The sequence below is a fragment of the Leuciscus leuciscus genome (assembly GCF_965113295.1).
Source record: "Leuciscus leuciscus genome assembly, chromosome: 17".
Classification (NCBI taxonomy): Eukaryota; Metazoa; Chordata; class Actinopteri; order Cypriniformes; family Leuciscidae; genus Leuciscus; species Leuciscus leuciscus.
The window spans coordinates 20,779,903-20,797,138 of NC_138741.1; the positions used below are offsets into that span (position 1 = coordinate 20,779,903).

The window sequence follows — 17,236 nt, forward strand, 5'->3', positions numbered from 1 at the left end:
AATATCCATTTGGCATTTTTATTCCACATTTCAAAGTACATTAACTGTCATTTAAACAAGATGTGTCAGATCACTGAAACATAACAGAAAAATAAATAAATCAATATACTAACATGCAGGTTTCTTATTAAATTTTGGTAAAACAAAAAACAAAAACAAAAAACAGCCTTACAAGCAAATTACAACTCTTACAATAATTGTTCATATAAAGAGGACAGCTCTAGGGTGAAAAAAATTACCTGTAAACATTATGACAAGTAAAGAGAATACTTGATACAAAATAATGTGCAGGATACCAAATAAATCAAAGTATGACATCACATTTACAAGCCATTTCTAACAATAGGTTAAGTGGTAGTAATTTATAGTAAAGCTCTGGAGTAGAATAGACCATTATAGCTGCAATGCTGACCTGTGGCACAAGGACTTACAAGCATTATTTGAAAAAAAAAAAAAAAAAGTAATTTCCACAGTTAGTGAGTATAGTGTGACACTTCTGACTTCTTTAGGAGTCTTGATGTTACTGACTGCAAGATAAAGAAAGGATTCCAGTTGTCAGTGATTCTGGGGTGTCAGTAGTCAGCCTAAGTGGTCGGCTGTGGGTCCCTCTCAGCTGTGCGGTGCCTTTTTCTGCCTTCACGGTCAGATGCTCCTTTCAGGTAACGCGAAACATTAACCTAGACCGCTTCATCAGTGGCATCCTGGGTTGCCAGGTTCTTCAGGATGGCTAATTTAGAAAATACAGATCTGTCATTTCATTTGAATTGCATGAGGCCATACACATCTACTTAAATATAATTAAAAAAATATCCAACTTACTTTGAACAATGGTCTAAAGCAGTGGTTCTCAATTCCAGTCCTCGTGACCCACTGCTCTGCACATTTTGTATGTCTCCCTTATTTAACAGACCTGAACCAGATCATCAGCTCATTAGGAGAGACTCCATGAACTGAACTGAGTGTGTCAGATAAGAGAGACATACAAAAAGTGCAGAGCAGTGGGTCACGAGGACTGGAATTGAGAACCACTGGTCTAAAGGAACATGTCTCTAAAACATGCTTTATCCCCTACACCAAGCTGAAAATCCAAAAAAGTGTTACAAATTACATTTCTCTGAAGCTTCTCATAAATAAATAAAAAATGTGAAAGGCTAAGGATTCAGACTGTAATATATGCAGTTTACAATCTTAAATTTTACTTTTTAGATTACTCTATGGCGTTATAATCAGCAAACTTACAAATTGTTCCTGGAGCTTTTTATCCTGCTTCAAACTGTTGTCAAGACACGGCAAATCTTCCTGGGTGTGTAGGGGGAGTAACAGATCCCCTGACAGGGATAACTCCAACATCGCCAAACTCTGCAAGACGTCACAGCATAAGGGTCTGATCTGCACCTACAGGGTTTCCCAGAATAAAATAGTCAGTCCTGGTCCCTCAACTACTAAACTATAACATTTATATCTAGGTCTACTACATGTACAGGTAGCCCCAGTGGGAATTAAACCAACAACCACAGGTGCTGTTTGCAAGTTGTACCTGATTGCCCAGTGCAAGCAAACGTCTTCAACATTGTTTGTTGAACTTGCTTCACCTGCTCTTGAAGTAAGCCGCTGTCATCCGAAGCTACAAAATGAAAGGCATATGGTCATTTTGGACTTACATCACACACAAAAAAGTACAATTTAAGAAACAGTGCAAGTTCTCACCTGCTCGTGCATTGCTTTCCCTCAGGGCTTGGTTCTACATTTTAAAAATAAAACAAACAACTAAAGGCACTATTTGCAATACTGTTAAAACACTGGACATTAAGACATAGGGCTAGAATATACCTTCACAGCTGAAAACTTCATGCTTGACACGAGATGCCATTGGAGTACAAGGGCCAACAATAGAGCAATGACTTTCTCCCTCCTATTGATAATCATTGACATGTAAAAATATGTTTGAAGTTATTGCATACATTTAATGAATTGGACTTAAATGTAACACTTAGTTAAGCGCAACGTAGATACCTCCAGAGTTTTCACCCATATGCTGCCAGGGTAAATTTGCTGCCGGGGGTGTAAAGCTTAGTACTTGATGAGCTGGGGGAGCAAACATAACAGCTTTAATTTCAATGCAGAGTATTGCATATTCAGTAATGAAACAATAATTGAACTGTGCAAAGCTAATGGAATGTACAACACACCTCAACACCTTTCATCCAGAAACTGCTGCAGCGAATCCCATCAAGTGTCCTAGTGAAAAACAGATTATGATTAAAGGATTCATCATCTTAAAGTCAGCATGAAATCAAATTTTACAATTTGTATTTTTATATGTAATATTGTAGTGTTTATGTAAATGATTAATCTGTGCACTTCATTTTTTATTCATGTACCCTTATATTTAATCAAATATGTTACCCTTCCCTACCCCCTCGAAACGACTTCTCTTCCGGTCATGTGCAATGGCGTGAGGGCGTAGCAACTCCCCTCAAACCATTAGTCTGCTATGAGCAGAGATGGAGAGGAGGAGCGCTAGAGTAAAACCCTGCTCCTCTATTCAATATTCCCTTTCACTTGGAAATACGTCACAACACTGGAGAAAAGTCGTTTGTAACTTCCAGTTCATGCCAACTTTAAATAGAAGCAATAGTTTCCAAGACAAAAAAACTTCACAAATAACATCACTTACTTGTACTCAAACTCTTGGCGGATTCTCGATTACTGGGGAGAAACCTGGTTCTAAGAAAGAGGAAACAGAAATTTGATGATAATAATAATAATAATAATAATAATAATGAATGAAAGATTCCACTATCCACAATAAACAGACAAATAAATTACACAGATGAAATAAAGGAAAATCAAATGTACAAGTCAGACCCATTTACCTGCTCCCTTCATGAACTTAAAATGATGTTTCTCCCAGGTGCTCTGTGGAGGTGTGCAGCGGATGGCTAAATTGTTCCTTTGTCTTTTTTGCAGAGGTTAAACGGGGCAAATGGCACATGCCCTTCGCTGAGCCACTCTTGCGGAACAACTGCAAATGGCAGATCCTCCTTGTTGATAAACTGAACAATGTGAAGCATCTAAAATAGAAGACACATTAGCATAAAGTATACTTTTTGATAAAAAAAAATTCAGGCAAAATCAACAACATTAAAATGCTCACACCTTCGAAAAAGCAGTAATTTTCACAAGTGGATCAACAGAAAACCATGTTCAGACAAACAAAATCATATAAAAAACCTATATACATCGTTATTTTTGTAAGAAAACACCAAAAGTTAAACTAGTCTTTCTAGATGTAAAGTTTGGCTACCTACTGTAGCTAGATACATTTAACATACGTTAGAACATGCTTGAACTCAGTGTGTAAAAAAGGTGAAACAGCATGTGGTAGCGAACACTGTAATCTAGACTAGCAGCATAATCATGTTTAGTTAGAAAACAACACAAGTTATACTGATCAGTCTTTCTTGTCGTGAAGATTTTGCTAACGTTACCATTCCCACCGTAGTTCAGGAACTGTAACGTTAGTTAATTCGACTGACCAATACTATCTTAAACCACATGTACTCACACTTGTATAAACATACATAACAGTTAAACATACTTAGAAGAAGAAAAAAACTCAACGCCAGGAAGAAACTAAGTAACGTTAGCCTAGCTATGGCAGAAGCATGGCGGAAACTTTGCAAACAAGGCTAACTTACTTTAGCTTGACTAGTTAGGCAAGAACAGATTTTAAGAAGAAGAACTAAAAACAATGTCAAAAATGAACATATATATATTGCGTTAAACAAAAAGGAAAAATGTACTTACTTAAAAGATCGTATATTTCCTCTCTCCAAATACTGAAACCGTGTGACGACGAGACGAGTAAATCTGCTTCAGTTTTTTAGATGCTGCCCCTCTCGACCGGTGGAGGTACTTCTCTGTTTGTGCTTTAACACTTTCTTAAACATTTGTACAGGTCGCAAAACTCGCAATTGCAAACTGCAAAGTAATTCCTTATACATGTAAAAGGTAAAATAAATTAAAAATTGAGCTTGTAAAACAATGAAAGACATAACCACAATTTCCTGGAGTGACAGAGAGACAAAATATTTATAAATATTTCACTTTATCCTTCAGGTCAAAACAGGGATTTTCATGTTTCTCATAGACATTACCATGGTTGCAAATTAATAAAAAAAATATAAAGCAAACCCAAGATTTTGGCCAAGTTGCAGATGTCTTTCACTGTTCACTGATTTCAAGCATTGGTGAAAAATCTAACTTCATCTATTTATTCTGCTAAATTGTTCATACCATGAATGAAATATTTATTTTAAAAACTAATCAGAATCAGAAAGATATTTATTGCCAAGTAAGTTTTACAAAAGGAATTCTTTTTGGTCTATTGGTGCATCTCAAATTGTGCATAAATCAAAGAAATGTAAAGAATTGTCACCTTAAGTGAATAAAATAATTCTATATATTTTACATATTATCGCTTCAGAGTTTCAAAGTAATTTAAATGTAATTTCCTAAACCTTATCATGGAATCAGAGTCAAATCTGTTATAACCCCTAATGGCTTTGGAGCAACAACAAAAATGTATATAATTCACATAATAATTATAATCGCTTTAAATGTGAAAAGTAGTTAAGATGCTGTCAGTTTCACTCATGGCTGGTCGATTTCAAAGCGGCTTGCCGCCAGCCGGCCGCGGTTCATTAGACGGCGGCAACCGCCAGAGAGAATGAAGTCGGCGGCCCGGCGGCTGTTCGCCGGCGGCATCTCGCAAGAAATGGGAGTGACGTATTCGGCGGCAAACGCTTCATCGCCGCCAGCGGGACGCACCTATAGCCGACAGCTTGGGGCCGGCGGCAAAAAGAAGCCGTGCCGATATTTTTTGCTATCTGGGAATATACATTTTCACTGATTACTGCTTTTCTTTTCTTTTTTACTGTGAATTTGACTAGTCTTGTGTGCATCAGTACATCAGTTACCAAAAAGAAAACCTTTATTATAACAATAAACAGAAATCAGCATATTTTCTTGTATTTTAATAACACTCAACACTTTGGTGTAGCGTGTTCGCGCCAAAGTTCAATCGCTCGACTCACGTAGGTTGAGATGATTGGTCTAACGTCTGACCAATCAGAGCGCGGTGTCTGTCTGTAAACAAAAGATTTCGTCAGTGTTTTCCAAGAGCGCTTTCGTCAGTGTTTTCCCGTATGTTTCTAAGGGCGAGCAACCTTTATATTTTGGTCCACAGACAAACAAACAAAATTTAGGACATAGACATATAGAAGCAAAATTACAAGGAACAGCAATGTCAACGCAAAAACTTATAACTCAGGAGGAAAGTCTGCACGGTAAGATGTACAATTTGGCTTGCTCGATTAAACAACGTACTTACATCGACAGCTAATGAAAACAATAAGATTATTAATAGTAACAGTAAATTGTGTAACAGTAAATTATTTATTCACATTCCTGGGTTTAATACCAATGTTCATCATGGTTTTCTTTTATAAATCTGTACAATGCAGAAATTTCCAACAAGGATTTGTGTTCAAATCCGGTCATACTGCCAAGTCAGCAACTACTTGTTTGCTAAAACAAACATTTGTTCTATTTTTGTAGTACACATATTTGATAACGGACAAGAGGCATTTACAATGACCCAATTTTGTAATGATTATGTTGGTATTCATTTACTAACATCCAAAAATGTTCATGGTTACATATTTGGAGTTTGAACCCTTTTTGGTTCAGTAACTGTTAGATCAAGTTTAGTTCATCAAGTTTAGTTAGATCAAGTTTAGATCAAGTTCATCAAAGCATGAGTGTTTTTTTGTAAAATGTATGAGAAAGACCAAAGCAAACATTCAGCACTTCTAAAAAGAAGAAACTGCTTTCAGTAATCATTTCTAAATACGTTGATGCCCTTTTCTCCATCAGACTCATGGGTGGAGCTCCACTTTGATTCATGTAGTGAACATAGTGAGGACACACCATCCCTGTCTGATATCACAGACCTGGAGAAAATGCTTCTGGAAGCACAGCGGGAATCCAGCAGTAGTTCACGGACAAGCTCTCACTGCAGCAGGTGTGTACAAACCACTTCAAGAGATCTGTGTGTACAGGCAAGACAAGGACTTGTATGATTATTCTAACCACAGTGGCTGTTATGTATTTGCTCCTAGTCCTCGACATGTCCAGACACCTCCACTCATCAGTGCAGCCTCCTTCAACACACAGCCTCCTTTGACACACGCCAATGCACAGGTAATTATTATTTTGTTTTACTTTATTGCATAAGCTTGCATTTAATAAGAATTTAAAAAAAATCACAAAACTTATAGTCAGGAACAATGGGTTTAAGTGGTACAAATTTTACATTAATTACTTATGCCCGGCCATACATGTAAAATCATGAATTTGTTCTTGGAGCAACCTCTATTTTTCAATATGATTCCAATATGATATATACATGCAGGTTTTTCTCACAACCAGTCCTCGCTGCAATATGGGCATATGGAGATCTAATTTAACCAACATATGTATTTCTTATAGCACCACTATAAACATGCAATGTTTTGACTGCATTACAGACTTGCAGAGCTTACATGACTAGACTAGACATCAGTGGTAGTGAAATTGTCAAAGATCTTTCTCCTGCTCTTTCACTTCCAGGGGGAAGTTGTACCAGAGAGCAAACAGGAAGTTGAGACTGTCGCAAGGATCTGTGACTGGTCCAGCCGGCCAGAGAATGTACCACCACCAGCACTGATTATTAAACGGCCAAAGCGGAACAGATTGTGCAGCAGAAACTCAGACAAAAACGACAAAGAAATGAACACAAACTTGCTGAAGTTACTGTTACCCTCTCTAGTTTTGACACACATCCTCATGCTTGGGTTGGGGTAAGACACTCATGAATTTACAAAGTCTGACTTTTTGCTTGCTGCTCTTTTGTTCATTGTTTGACTATTTTTAATCTCTCTCTGCAGGATCTGTATTGGACGGCGCCTCTCCACTCAATGCTCTGTTATCTGAGTCATAGCAGATGAATGCGTGTGTGTCAGAATGTTGTGTGTCAGTGTCACTCTGGGATAGTCTCTAGAAAGATCCCGACAGCCTTTTGCTGGAACACTTTTGTTTTCCTCCAGGAGAAATGCAGGACTATGTAAGAGGACACTATGAAAATAAGATGAGACTGAAACTCTCAGCATTGTTTTTTCTTTGGTTCTCCTGCGGGGATTTTGGCACAGAATTAATAAAGATGAATCCAGTTGTGTATGGATATCAGGAAATATGCCTAATAGATTTCAGCTTTTTGCTTGAAATTTAAAATATTTGTTAAATGCATCAGCATGAATATTGTTTTACTGACCAGGTCACATTGTAGTCCTTCACCTGACCTGCTTTTTTAAAGCATTCCGAATCAATATTTTTTTTAAATGCAAATGTATGTTTGAGAGAAAATTAAGAGCCATATAAATGCATATTCTGACATATATTCGAATGTGACTTGCTATGGAAAATTAATAAACTGTACTTCAAAAATTATAATCATCTTCAAATTTATTTGTTAAAAAAACACTTTCAAATATTTTGCATCCATCCTACCAGGTTAATAAAAATACTTTTTTGTTTGAAGCTTTTATGTTTTACTCATTGGTGGTATAAGCAAACATTTTCAGGTACAGCAGGGAAATATATATTTTTTACAGAACATTAACCGTGTTTCACTTGCTGCCTAACTAGAATCCTCTTATATTTTGTATTGGCATTTCTGGGACAGCAGGTGGCGGTATGATCCTGTTTTTTTTCTGGGACTTTACGTCAGTTTGATTCTAGTTTGGAACTAGCTTTCTCTAAAATGTACCAAACTAACGTAATTAATTCAAACAACCAATCAGTGACTGACAATTACATGATTATTGGCAACATAGATTTCAATTTTAAGCAAACCGTATTTGGTTACTGAAGTATCTTTGTAACTGAAGTACTTCAAAAAACTTCTATTTCCACTCATCTCTTGCTGTTTTCTTTTTATGCTTTACTTTTCACTTAGGCCTATTTCTTTTTAACCAAAGATGGCCTTTTTGTTTTGGAGGGAGAAAAAAAAGAGTAAAAGAAATTGAGGACTTGATGATTTGACATTATGAATAGCATGAGGTTTCATTAATGCCTTTCTTATGTGTGAACATTTAAAAATATATATATATATATTGTAAAAAAATAAATAAATTAATTATGCTATTTCGCACATACAAAATGAGCCACTCTTCAGCATCAAACTATTATTAAACTCATGATGTTCGAAAGTGTATTTGGATTATTTATTCATTCTGAAGATATATTTGTATTAATACTTGAAAATTACATTTTGAATATAGGCTGAGTTATGGATGGTTTAATTAGCCCATATTTAGTGTTTAATGCAAACAAAAAATTACAGTTGTATAGTGATGTATAGTATAGGCTATAGCTTCCAAAGTGCTTTACAGCGTGACTGTTTTACGTCTCTGTGCGTCACAGCCACGCCCATACAACACATAATTACACCTGACCTAGCGGTTGGGTAGTCTACAGACGGCAGTCCTGAGGGAGAAGGAACTTTGTTGTCAGCTGTTGTCTTGCATCCCTGTGGACTTGGAGTGATGAAGCAGGAGGTCAGGTCTGCTCTGGGCTCAGCTCTCCTCGGGCTGGCAGAGGGTAACCTTTCTGCTCAGAGGTAAGCAGGTGCATCCCATTATCTTCTGTCCGTTTCTTATTCCAGTCAACTTTAATGTCATTTGTTTATGTGTAAGATGGGTACAACATTCGTAAGCATGATTATGGAAAGATTTGAATTAAGTTTCTTATTTATTTCATTCTATAAAAATTAGGTCCCTCTTTATATTAGGTGTATTTAACTACTATGCACTTAAGTAATAAATAAAATAAAATGTTAGGTATAATACTTACTGTGTTCATGTTATTTTGCTGCTAATGAGGTGGGATAGCTACACTTAAGGTTAGGGACAGGTTTGGGATGAGTAGATTACTTAGTATGCATGTAATTACTGCAATTAATTACAAATGCAATTATATGCAGGAATTACTAAAAATATATTCAAAAGTTAATTGTATGAAATTATTATTTTATATTTAAAAATATCTGCAAGTTATTTATAGAAGTAATTTATTAATGACAGCTATAATTACACTGTTGACCCTTGCTTTACCACTTAACCCACCCTTAAACCTACCCATAAACTAAACCTGTCCCTAACCTTACCCGTAACCTCATTAGCAGCAAAAGTGTTTTTCAACACAACATGAACAGCACAATAAGCACAATGTACCTAACATTTTTTTTTTATGTAAGTACATAGTAGTTAAAGACACCTAATGGATACCTAATTTGCTATACCTAATTTGCTTTAATGGCAGCAGCACTCAAGTACTTTATTTTAAACTGCAAATAACTGGTTGCTCTTTTTCCAACAGAGGTGTTGGTCTTGCCCGGGCACACTTCGAGAAACAGCCGCCTGCCAACCTGCGCAAGTCAAACTTCTTTCACTTCGTGTTGGCTTTATATGACAGTCAAGGTCAGTCTGTGGAGACTGAGCACACTGCATTTGTGGACTTTGTTGAAAAGGAGAAGGTGAGGAGCAGAGGTGGACAGTAACGAAGTACATTTACTTGAGTACTGTACCTAAGTACACTTTTTGAGTATCTGTACTTTACTTGAGTATTATTTTTTCTGGAAATTTTTTCTACACTACACTTCACTGTACTTCACTACATTTGAAAGACAAATATCATACTTTTTTATACAAATATCGGTCCTTGAGTAGAAAGTAGTAACGTCAATCAGGGGAAGATTTTGTTTGCTGGGGTTGCATATTGGTTGCAAATAGGGTTGACGTCTAAGAACCCGACGGAGAGACGTTGGATTTTGGTTGGAAATGAAAGTCGGATTGACATCAGATACACAATACAACGTCTGTCCAACGTTGGAGATTAATGTCAATCTGACGTTGGATTCTGACATCAACCTGATTTTCATTTTCAACGCTGGGTTTGGTCTTCTAAATGCAAATTTTGTCATTGTTTTGGAGCACACTAGCTTATAGATAACAGTAAGACTAACATATTCATCCTAGAAGCCAAAAAACGTTAAATAGGATATATATGAAACATTGGGTTTATTGGGTTTGATTAGATTAGAAGTTATGATGCCATGTAAGACAAAGCATATATTTGATTTTTGTTTGATTTAGGAGCCAGTAAGTGAAAAAACAAACAATGGAATCCATTACAAACTCCAGTTACTGTACAACAATGGTGAGTAATGCCTGCATTACAAATAGTCTACTATTACTATAGAAATACACTTACTTTGAACTGTCATTTGTATGTCGTTTTGTACTGATGTTGTGCTATTCATTTTCCTGTCACTTAGGTGTCAGAACAGAGCAAGATCTGTACATCCGTTTGATAGACTCTGTGACCAAACAGGTAAAACAATTTCGGCACTTTCATATTATTTGCAAGAATGTGGTATGCATCTTAACATTGAAAGTTTTCTTCAGTCAAGATTACATGTTTAAAAAAACCTGCTTTGTCCACAGTGCTAAGATGATATTTGAAATACTCATAGGTGTTGTCATATACGTTTTATATATTTTATTATTCATAACATTAACCTGCCATTTGCCTACATTACCTCTACTATTTCAGGCAATTATGTTTGAAGGTCAAGATAAAAACCCTGAAATGCGTCGTGTTCTTCTCACTCATGAAACAATGTGCAGGTAACTTTTGTCAAACTGCACTATTACACACTAATAGACAAAATCCCATGCATGCTGTAAACAAACACGTATACTCATAAAATATTCTTTAAAATTTTGTGTTTGTTTGCTTTAAATTGCAATATGCAGGTTACTTTTAAAAAAAGTTGATGCAGTGGTAATTGTGTGTGTCTTTATATGTGAATATTACAGCCGATGTTGTGATAAGAAAAGTTGTGGAAACAGGAATGAAACGCCTTCAGACCCCGTCATTATTGACAGGTAGGACAATCAGTAACATTGTATAACATTTTAATTGAGTAATGAAATGCATATACTGTTATGTGTGTAAGAGAAAAATGAGGGAGAGAAAAAGTTTATTGTTTAATGAGCTAATCATGAGCTCTTTCACCTCTCCAATTCTCAGTTTCTAAACTTTTCATCTTCTTACATCATTCTCTCAGTGACTCTTTTTCACCATTCCCTGATCCACACATATGGTACTTTCACATGTTTGCAGAGGAAAGGTGTTAGCCTTGCCATCCAAATTATGCCCTTTTCTTTTTATTTTATACTTAGGTTCTTCCTGAAATTTTTTCTCAAATGTAATCAAAATTGCCTGAAGAACGCAGGGAACCCACGGGACACACGTCGTTTCCAGGTACACACAGAAAGTTCAATAATCATATTACTGATGTCCTTTATGTGTCTGATCATTTATTGGTAACACTTTACAATAATACTAACATGAACTAACAATGTGCAATATATTTTTACTGCATTTATTAACCTTTGTTACTGTTAGCTAATAAAGATGTTAGTTCAGTGCATTAACTAATGTTAACATACTTAAAAATGTTTTAGTAATTGTTGAGATTAACATTAACTAAGATGAAAAGTATTGTTTTCATCTTAAAAGTATTAAAAGTATTGTTCATTGTATGTTCACATGCTGTTAACAAATGAAACCTTATTGTAAAGTGTAACCAATAAATTGAATTAACATGTTGTTGTTGTTTTTTATAAAAAAAAAAAGATTAAAAAAAGACTGTCCCTTATAGTCCTGGATCACACTTTAGATTAAAACCACAATGGTAAAAATGATAAATGTAGCTTGCATTAATTTAATTAATTCTGAAATGTATTTAACCATCCTTTTCCAACATCAAAATATTATTTTGTGTCTGCTACATTTCCTGCACTACACTAAAATGTACTGTGCATTGCAGGTGCTGGTCTCTACCACAGTCTCTGTTAAGGGCCAAATTCTAGCCATTTCTGATAACATATTTGTCCATAACAATTCTAAGCATGGCAGAAGACGATTTGAGTTAAGTGAAGGTACAGTAATTACAAACATCTACAACTTTTTGTAGAATTTAGCAAAATTATACCAAAAGAACAGCGTTGGTGCTGGATCATTGAGAGAGAGAGAGAGAGAGAGAGAGTGAGAGAGTGAAAGTGGAAATAGAGTTAATCAGTACAGTTAAGAACCGATAACTGTTTTATTTTTATTTTGTTAACAGTTCCTGCACTTGCCTTGCATACTATATTGTACCAAAATACTCTTATTATAGCAACATTTATTCAGCGGCACCTCTACACCGTTATTGAATCGACAGCGCGACACATATGTGACAAGTGTAGTCTGATTCCCGAAAGAATGACTCTTATGAAGCAGTTCAGAAACATAAACAGCGACCAGTGTATTTTTCTTCTATAATGAATGACTCTGATGAGTCAGTTCCTTTTAGTGAATCAAAAACATATAGAGCAACGAATGTAGTCCGAATTATAGACAGATGACTCTAATGAATCAGTTCGGAATCAAACGCACACCTAACTATGCAATCCAAATCAGTGTAGTTACTGACTGTTTGTTTATATGGCAAAATAAATAGTTAGAAGAAATGCTACCAAATATTTGGTTTGTTTAGTATTTGTTGTTTAATATAGGCCTATTGTTTCAAATAGTTAAGGCCAATTATTGGATTGCATTTATGCTGTCTCTGAAAAAACATTAAAAAGTCTGTTTTTATACACCTTTACATTTAAAAAATATATATTTATTGCAATTATTTACACTCTGCATCTGTAATGTGTAATAATGTTATTCAGTGTATTGAGCTAATATATGTGTGTGTGAATGTAGCAGAGATCCCCTGCATCAAGGCCATCAGTCCGAGTGAAGGTTGGACTTCAGGTGGAGCCTCAGTGATTATTATTGGAGATCAGTTCTTCGATGGTCTACAGGTGGTTTTCGGAACAGTGCTGGTCTGGAGTGAGGTGTGTAACAGTCTCAAGCTCTGTTGCCAATCAAAGAATTACTATAAATACATTTTTGTGTTTCATCTTTAGCCTCATCATTCCAGTTGTTCATTATTTTTTTCCCTTGGTCAAATCTAATCCATCCATCCGCCACCACAGATCTCCCACAAACTTTGCGAATTTTGCAAGGTGTGAAATAAATTTTTCCTGATGAATTTGATGGTGAAGTTAATCAGAATTTCTATACTTCCTGATGACTTTTTCTGTTTTGTGACAGGTCATCACACCACATGCGATTCGTGTGCAGACTCCACCTCGTCACATCCCTGGTGTTGTGGAAGTTACACTGTCCTACAGATCCAAACGGTTCTGCAGAGGACCTCCAGGACGTTTTGTTTACACTGGTGAGTATAATGAGTTTGCGAGAATTTAAAAAAAACGAAAAGAAAAAAAACGTTGCAATTTACTGTAACCGTAGTTATACAATATTTTTTACGAATATGTGACAACGTATTATGTTACATAATGGCTTTTTGGACTTTTAGAGATTCTCATTTGTTTTGTTGCTGGCAGATGCATTAGAGTTTAACTGAGAAATTTGTTTGTTTAAGCTTTAAATGAGCCAACCATTGACTGCGGGTTCCAGCGGCTGCAGAAGGTCATTTCGCATCATCCTGGTGATGTAGAAAGACTTCCAAAAGTGAGCCAGAAATACTAAGTGGACTTCCCATTTCTCAATTTTATTTCTTCACAAATTCTGTGTTTTCTGTTTTAAAGGCACACTATGCCGTTTCCGTTTTTCTCAAACAGCGACCCCTAGAGTCGCTGTGGAGTACTTGTATTTAACGTTACTGTCGTAAATACCACTCACACAGAGCCGTCTCTGCACTCTTTCGACCACGCTTTCTTCGTTGACTCTGCCGTGATTCACTTCTGAAATGCGTGCTAGTGTCTTCCATAGAGGCTGCTTCATATGTTGTTGATGTGTGACGTTGTGCCGTAAAGCAAGTCGTGATTCTCGCAAGATTTGTCGGGGCGCCACCTCTCAAATTTGCATTGCTGGTTTTGCCAGCGGCGCCCCCCTCCCTGCTTTGCAATCAGGATGATTCGCCCTACTACGAGTTTGTTTATCATCGAAATGATTTCGAAGCTGTTATATTAAGGTACAAATCTTGCATAGTGTGACTTTAACTGTTCTAGGTTCTGCTTTAAGTGTTTAATTAAAATTGAATGGGATAGTTTCCCTAAAATGAATGTTCTATCATCATTAACTCACCCTCAAGTTGTTCCAAACCTGTTAAAACATTTTTTTTCTTCTGCTGAACACAAAGGAAGATATTTTGAAGAGTGTTGGTTACCAAACAGTTGATGGGCCCCATTGACTAGTAGGTTTAAAAAAATACTATGGTTGTCAATGAGGTCTGAGATCTGTTTCAAAGATTTATTTAAATATCTTCCTTTGTGTTCAGCAGAACAAAGAAATTCATACAGGTTTGAAACAACTTGAAGGTGAGTAAATGATGACAGAATTTAAATTTTTGGTTGAACTATCCCTTTAAGTATCCATTTAAAAGCATGTCTAATCACCAACTGGAATTTCCAAATAGAGAATTTATTTTATTTTATTTTTGATTGACAGGAGGTCTTACTGAAAAGAGCAGCTGATCTCATAGAGACGTTTTACGGAATGCCTCACAACAACCAGGTGAACAGCATTTTTGATATCAACATTTACATTTTTTTACTCAGGCTTGCCACCCAAATTAACAAAGGCTTGCTACCCAAATAAACAATATCGATTAGTAATAAGAAAAAATATTGTCAGAGAGTGTGTCAAAAATACTATGGGTGCATATTAAAAAACATAATTTTTTAATATCTGCTTTTGTAGCCCTGCAAATAAAGGCTTTTTAATACTTAAAATCTATGCAAGTGCCTGGATGTGGACTTGTGACTCTTGTGACATTAAGAAGGATCCACTTATAATTGTAAACAATATTGATTGCTGCTGAAATCCAGATTGGGAAGTGATGTAATTTCTGTGCTGACAATAGGAGATGATTCTGAAGCGTGCGTCCAACATAGCAGAGGCACTCCATGGGAGCCCACGAAACCCATCCCACACAAATTCACACAGGATAATGGGTGTAAACTCTTTTAATGGACAGTTTACTGCGAACACAGAGGTATCACAGGATGTAGAACGAGGTATGCAGTATGTGTGCATGTGCGTATGGTACATATGCCCCACAACAGTGTTTTAATAAATGAATGTCTCTTTCAGTGGGATTCAGTCGGAGTTCAAACACTGGCTTTGTTTTAGGCAGCACATCCCAACAGTCTGATTTCACCAATATCAACACATGCGTGAATGGACACGCACATTCGCACCTTCACTCCAACATGCCAAGGCACACACACTCAAACGCACACCCATCCATGGCCAGGCACACACAAACACACGGACGCCAAACTTCCTCTGTGCCAAACTTCTCCATGGCTGCCACACAAGCATTCTTAGATAGTCCCACAGAGGACACACAACACTACATCGGTAAGAACTCGTCTTTCTCTTCTATATCAACTGTCGAACCTCAAGACTTTTTTTCTCAAAAAAAGCCAACATTCAAAATGTATGAATGCTTTTCTAATTTTGCTAACTTTTCTACTTCTGCTTTTCATGACATTATTAAACTGAATCATGGTCAAACTGCATATTTAATGATCATAAGCAATTATTTACACTCCTGAAGACAAATATATATTTTGGTGGTTTCACATGTTTATTTAATCCTTCCTTGTCTTCTTTCTCTTTCTTGTGGTTCTATAGTGAAACAAAAAAGTGCATTTGCTCCAGTTCTGAAGATGCAGTCTTCAACAGCAAGTTCAAGTCTCACCATTTGCACGGTGAGAGCACAACACACATTCACACAACTCCTCTCTCATCCACCTCTACATTGTCACTTTATTTACTGCATAAAGTCAAGTGTACACACACACACACACACACACACACACACACACACACACACACACACACACACACAGCCTTAGGGAGTACGAAGTGTGAAGAGCATACACACATATAAATTTGTCAAGTGTGAACATTTGACAAGACTCATGTCTATTCTCTGTTTGTCTTTTACAGCCTTGCATGGACTAGTGACACCAGTCGCTCTCTCACATGGACAAACTCAGAAGTGAAGGAATCTCTTTGTGGTGGGGGAACAACAACATCTATTTTGCATTTTGAATGTTTTCTCAGTGCAAGCAATACAAAAACAAGAAACTATATGTTAAATCGTGTTTATTGGTGATAAAGCAAAAATGTTTTTGTTCTGTGTCTAAACAATATGCACCTCTCTATTATTAGTGTGTTTGTATTATGTGTGGCCAAGACATTCAATATTTACTTGATATATATTTATTTGATATAATAATGTGAAATATTATTTCAATTGAAAATAACTGTTTTCGTAATTTATTCCTGTGATGGCAAGGCTGTTTTATTCTTGTGATTTTCAGCATCATTATTACAGTCTTCAGTGTCACATGATCCTTCAGTAATCATTCTAATATGCTGATTTGGTGCTCAAAACATTTATTTTTATCTGTGTTGAAAATTATTGTGCTGCTGTGCTTAATATTTTTGTGGAACAAGTGGTGTTTTCCTGTCACATTTTGTAAATCTTTTGTCCTTGTTGAAAAAAAGTGTGACCACAAACCTTTGAACAGTGTATGAGGAAATATTTTCCCATCACTCTGTATATACCATATATAAGACATTTTCTTACACTCTTACAAGAACATTTGTCTTCAAAAAACGTATTACTATTTAAGGGAAAGAAAATGGTAAAAACACTGGACATAGATTCATATTTGACTAACTGTTAACAATGACGATAGTTATTTTCTAATGAAGATTCATTGAAGCCCAGGTTCCACATGGCCCCTATCTCGACAAGTCTATTCTTCATGTCTCATTAAATTCTCATATTTGTTGAGAATTGCTTGTGTCATGGGAGGCAGTTCCGCTTGTTTTCTGTAAGATACTTCACTGAATTCTCAGATAAGCCCTCCATCAACCATCAAGTTTCACTGTGAGGAGGAGGCATCAGAAATAAAATCAAATGCTGAATATGGAGTTTGTCTCTCATAAATCTGAGTGTGTCCTCCCTGTGCATTAGGAGGCTGCACAC

The 17,236-nt window shown here is 36.2% G+C and overlaps 2 protein-coding genes and 1 long non-coding RNA gene across 5 annotated transcripts; 2 read left to right on the forward strand and 1 right to left on the reverse strand.

Annotated features, from left to right (window-relative positions):
* Window positions 1–4: 4 nt before the first annotated feature.
* On the reverse strand, window positions 5–4,695 carry LOC309478730. Of its 2 annotated transcripts, XR_014199079.1 has the most exons (11): window positions 3,811–4,695; window positions 2,877–3,074; window positions 2,678–2,727; window positions 2,190–2,238; window positions 2,014–2,085; window positions 1,831–1,912; window positions 1,708–1,741; window positions 1,538–1,624; window positions 1,240–1,395; window positions 820–1,078; window positions 5–727 (listed from the first exon to the last, which is right to left on the reverse strand). It is a non-coding gene; the product is annotated as an uncharacterized lncRNA (long non-coding RNA). The 2 variants fall into 2 exon arrangements; XR_014199080.1 differs by lacking the exon at window positions 820–1,078 and having other exon boundaries at window positions 3,811–4,691.
* A 457-nt stretch (window positions 4,696–5,152) lies between these two features.
* On the forward strand, window positions 5,153–7,554 carry bnip4 (BCL2 interacting protein 4). Of its 2 annotated transcripts, none has more exons than XM_082142577.1 (5): window positions 5,153–5,351; window positions 5,941–6,088; window positions 6,162–6,267; window positions 6,676–6,905; window positions 6,993–7,554. In XM_082142577.1, exons 1-5 carry the CDS (start codon window positions 5,309–5,311, stop codon window positions 7,036–7,038), a joined length of 573 nt encoding a protein of 190 aa, XP_081998703.1. In that variant the 5' UTR covers window positions 5,153–5,308; the 3' UTR covers window positions 7,039–7,554. The 2 variants fall into 2 exon arrangements, with proteins under 2 accessions (XP_081998703.1, XP_081998704.1); XM_082142578.1 differs by having other exon boundaries at window positions 5,156–5,351; window positions 6,186–6,267.
* Window positions 7,555–8,600: 1,046 nt separating this feature from the next.
* On the forward strand, window positions 8,601–17,141 carry LOC309479868 (transcription factor COE1-like). Its single transcript, XM_082144133.1, has 16 exons — window positions 8,601–8,722; window positions 9,481–9,637; window positions 10,257–10,320; window positions 10,439–10,494; window positions 10,717–10,790; window positions 10,983–11,051; window positions 11,349–11,430; window positions 11,999–12,110; window positions 12,922–13,055; window positions 13,315–13,441; window positions 13,649–13,737; window positions 14,677–14,742; window positions 15,092–15,245; window positions 15,322–15,591; window positions 15,868–15,944; window positions 16,186–17,141. The coding sequence occupies exons 1-16, from the start codon at window positions 8,649–8,651 to the stop codon at window positions 16,198–16,200; spliced, it is 1,620 nt and encodes a 539-aa protein (XP_082000259.1). The 5' UTR covers window positions 8,601–8,648; the 3' UTR covers window positions 16,201–17,141.
* The last annotated feature ends 95 nt before the right edge of the window (window positions 17,142–17,236 follow it).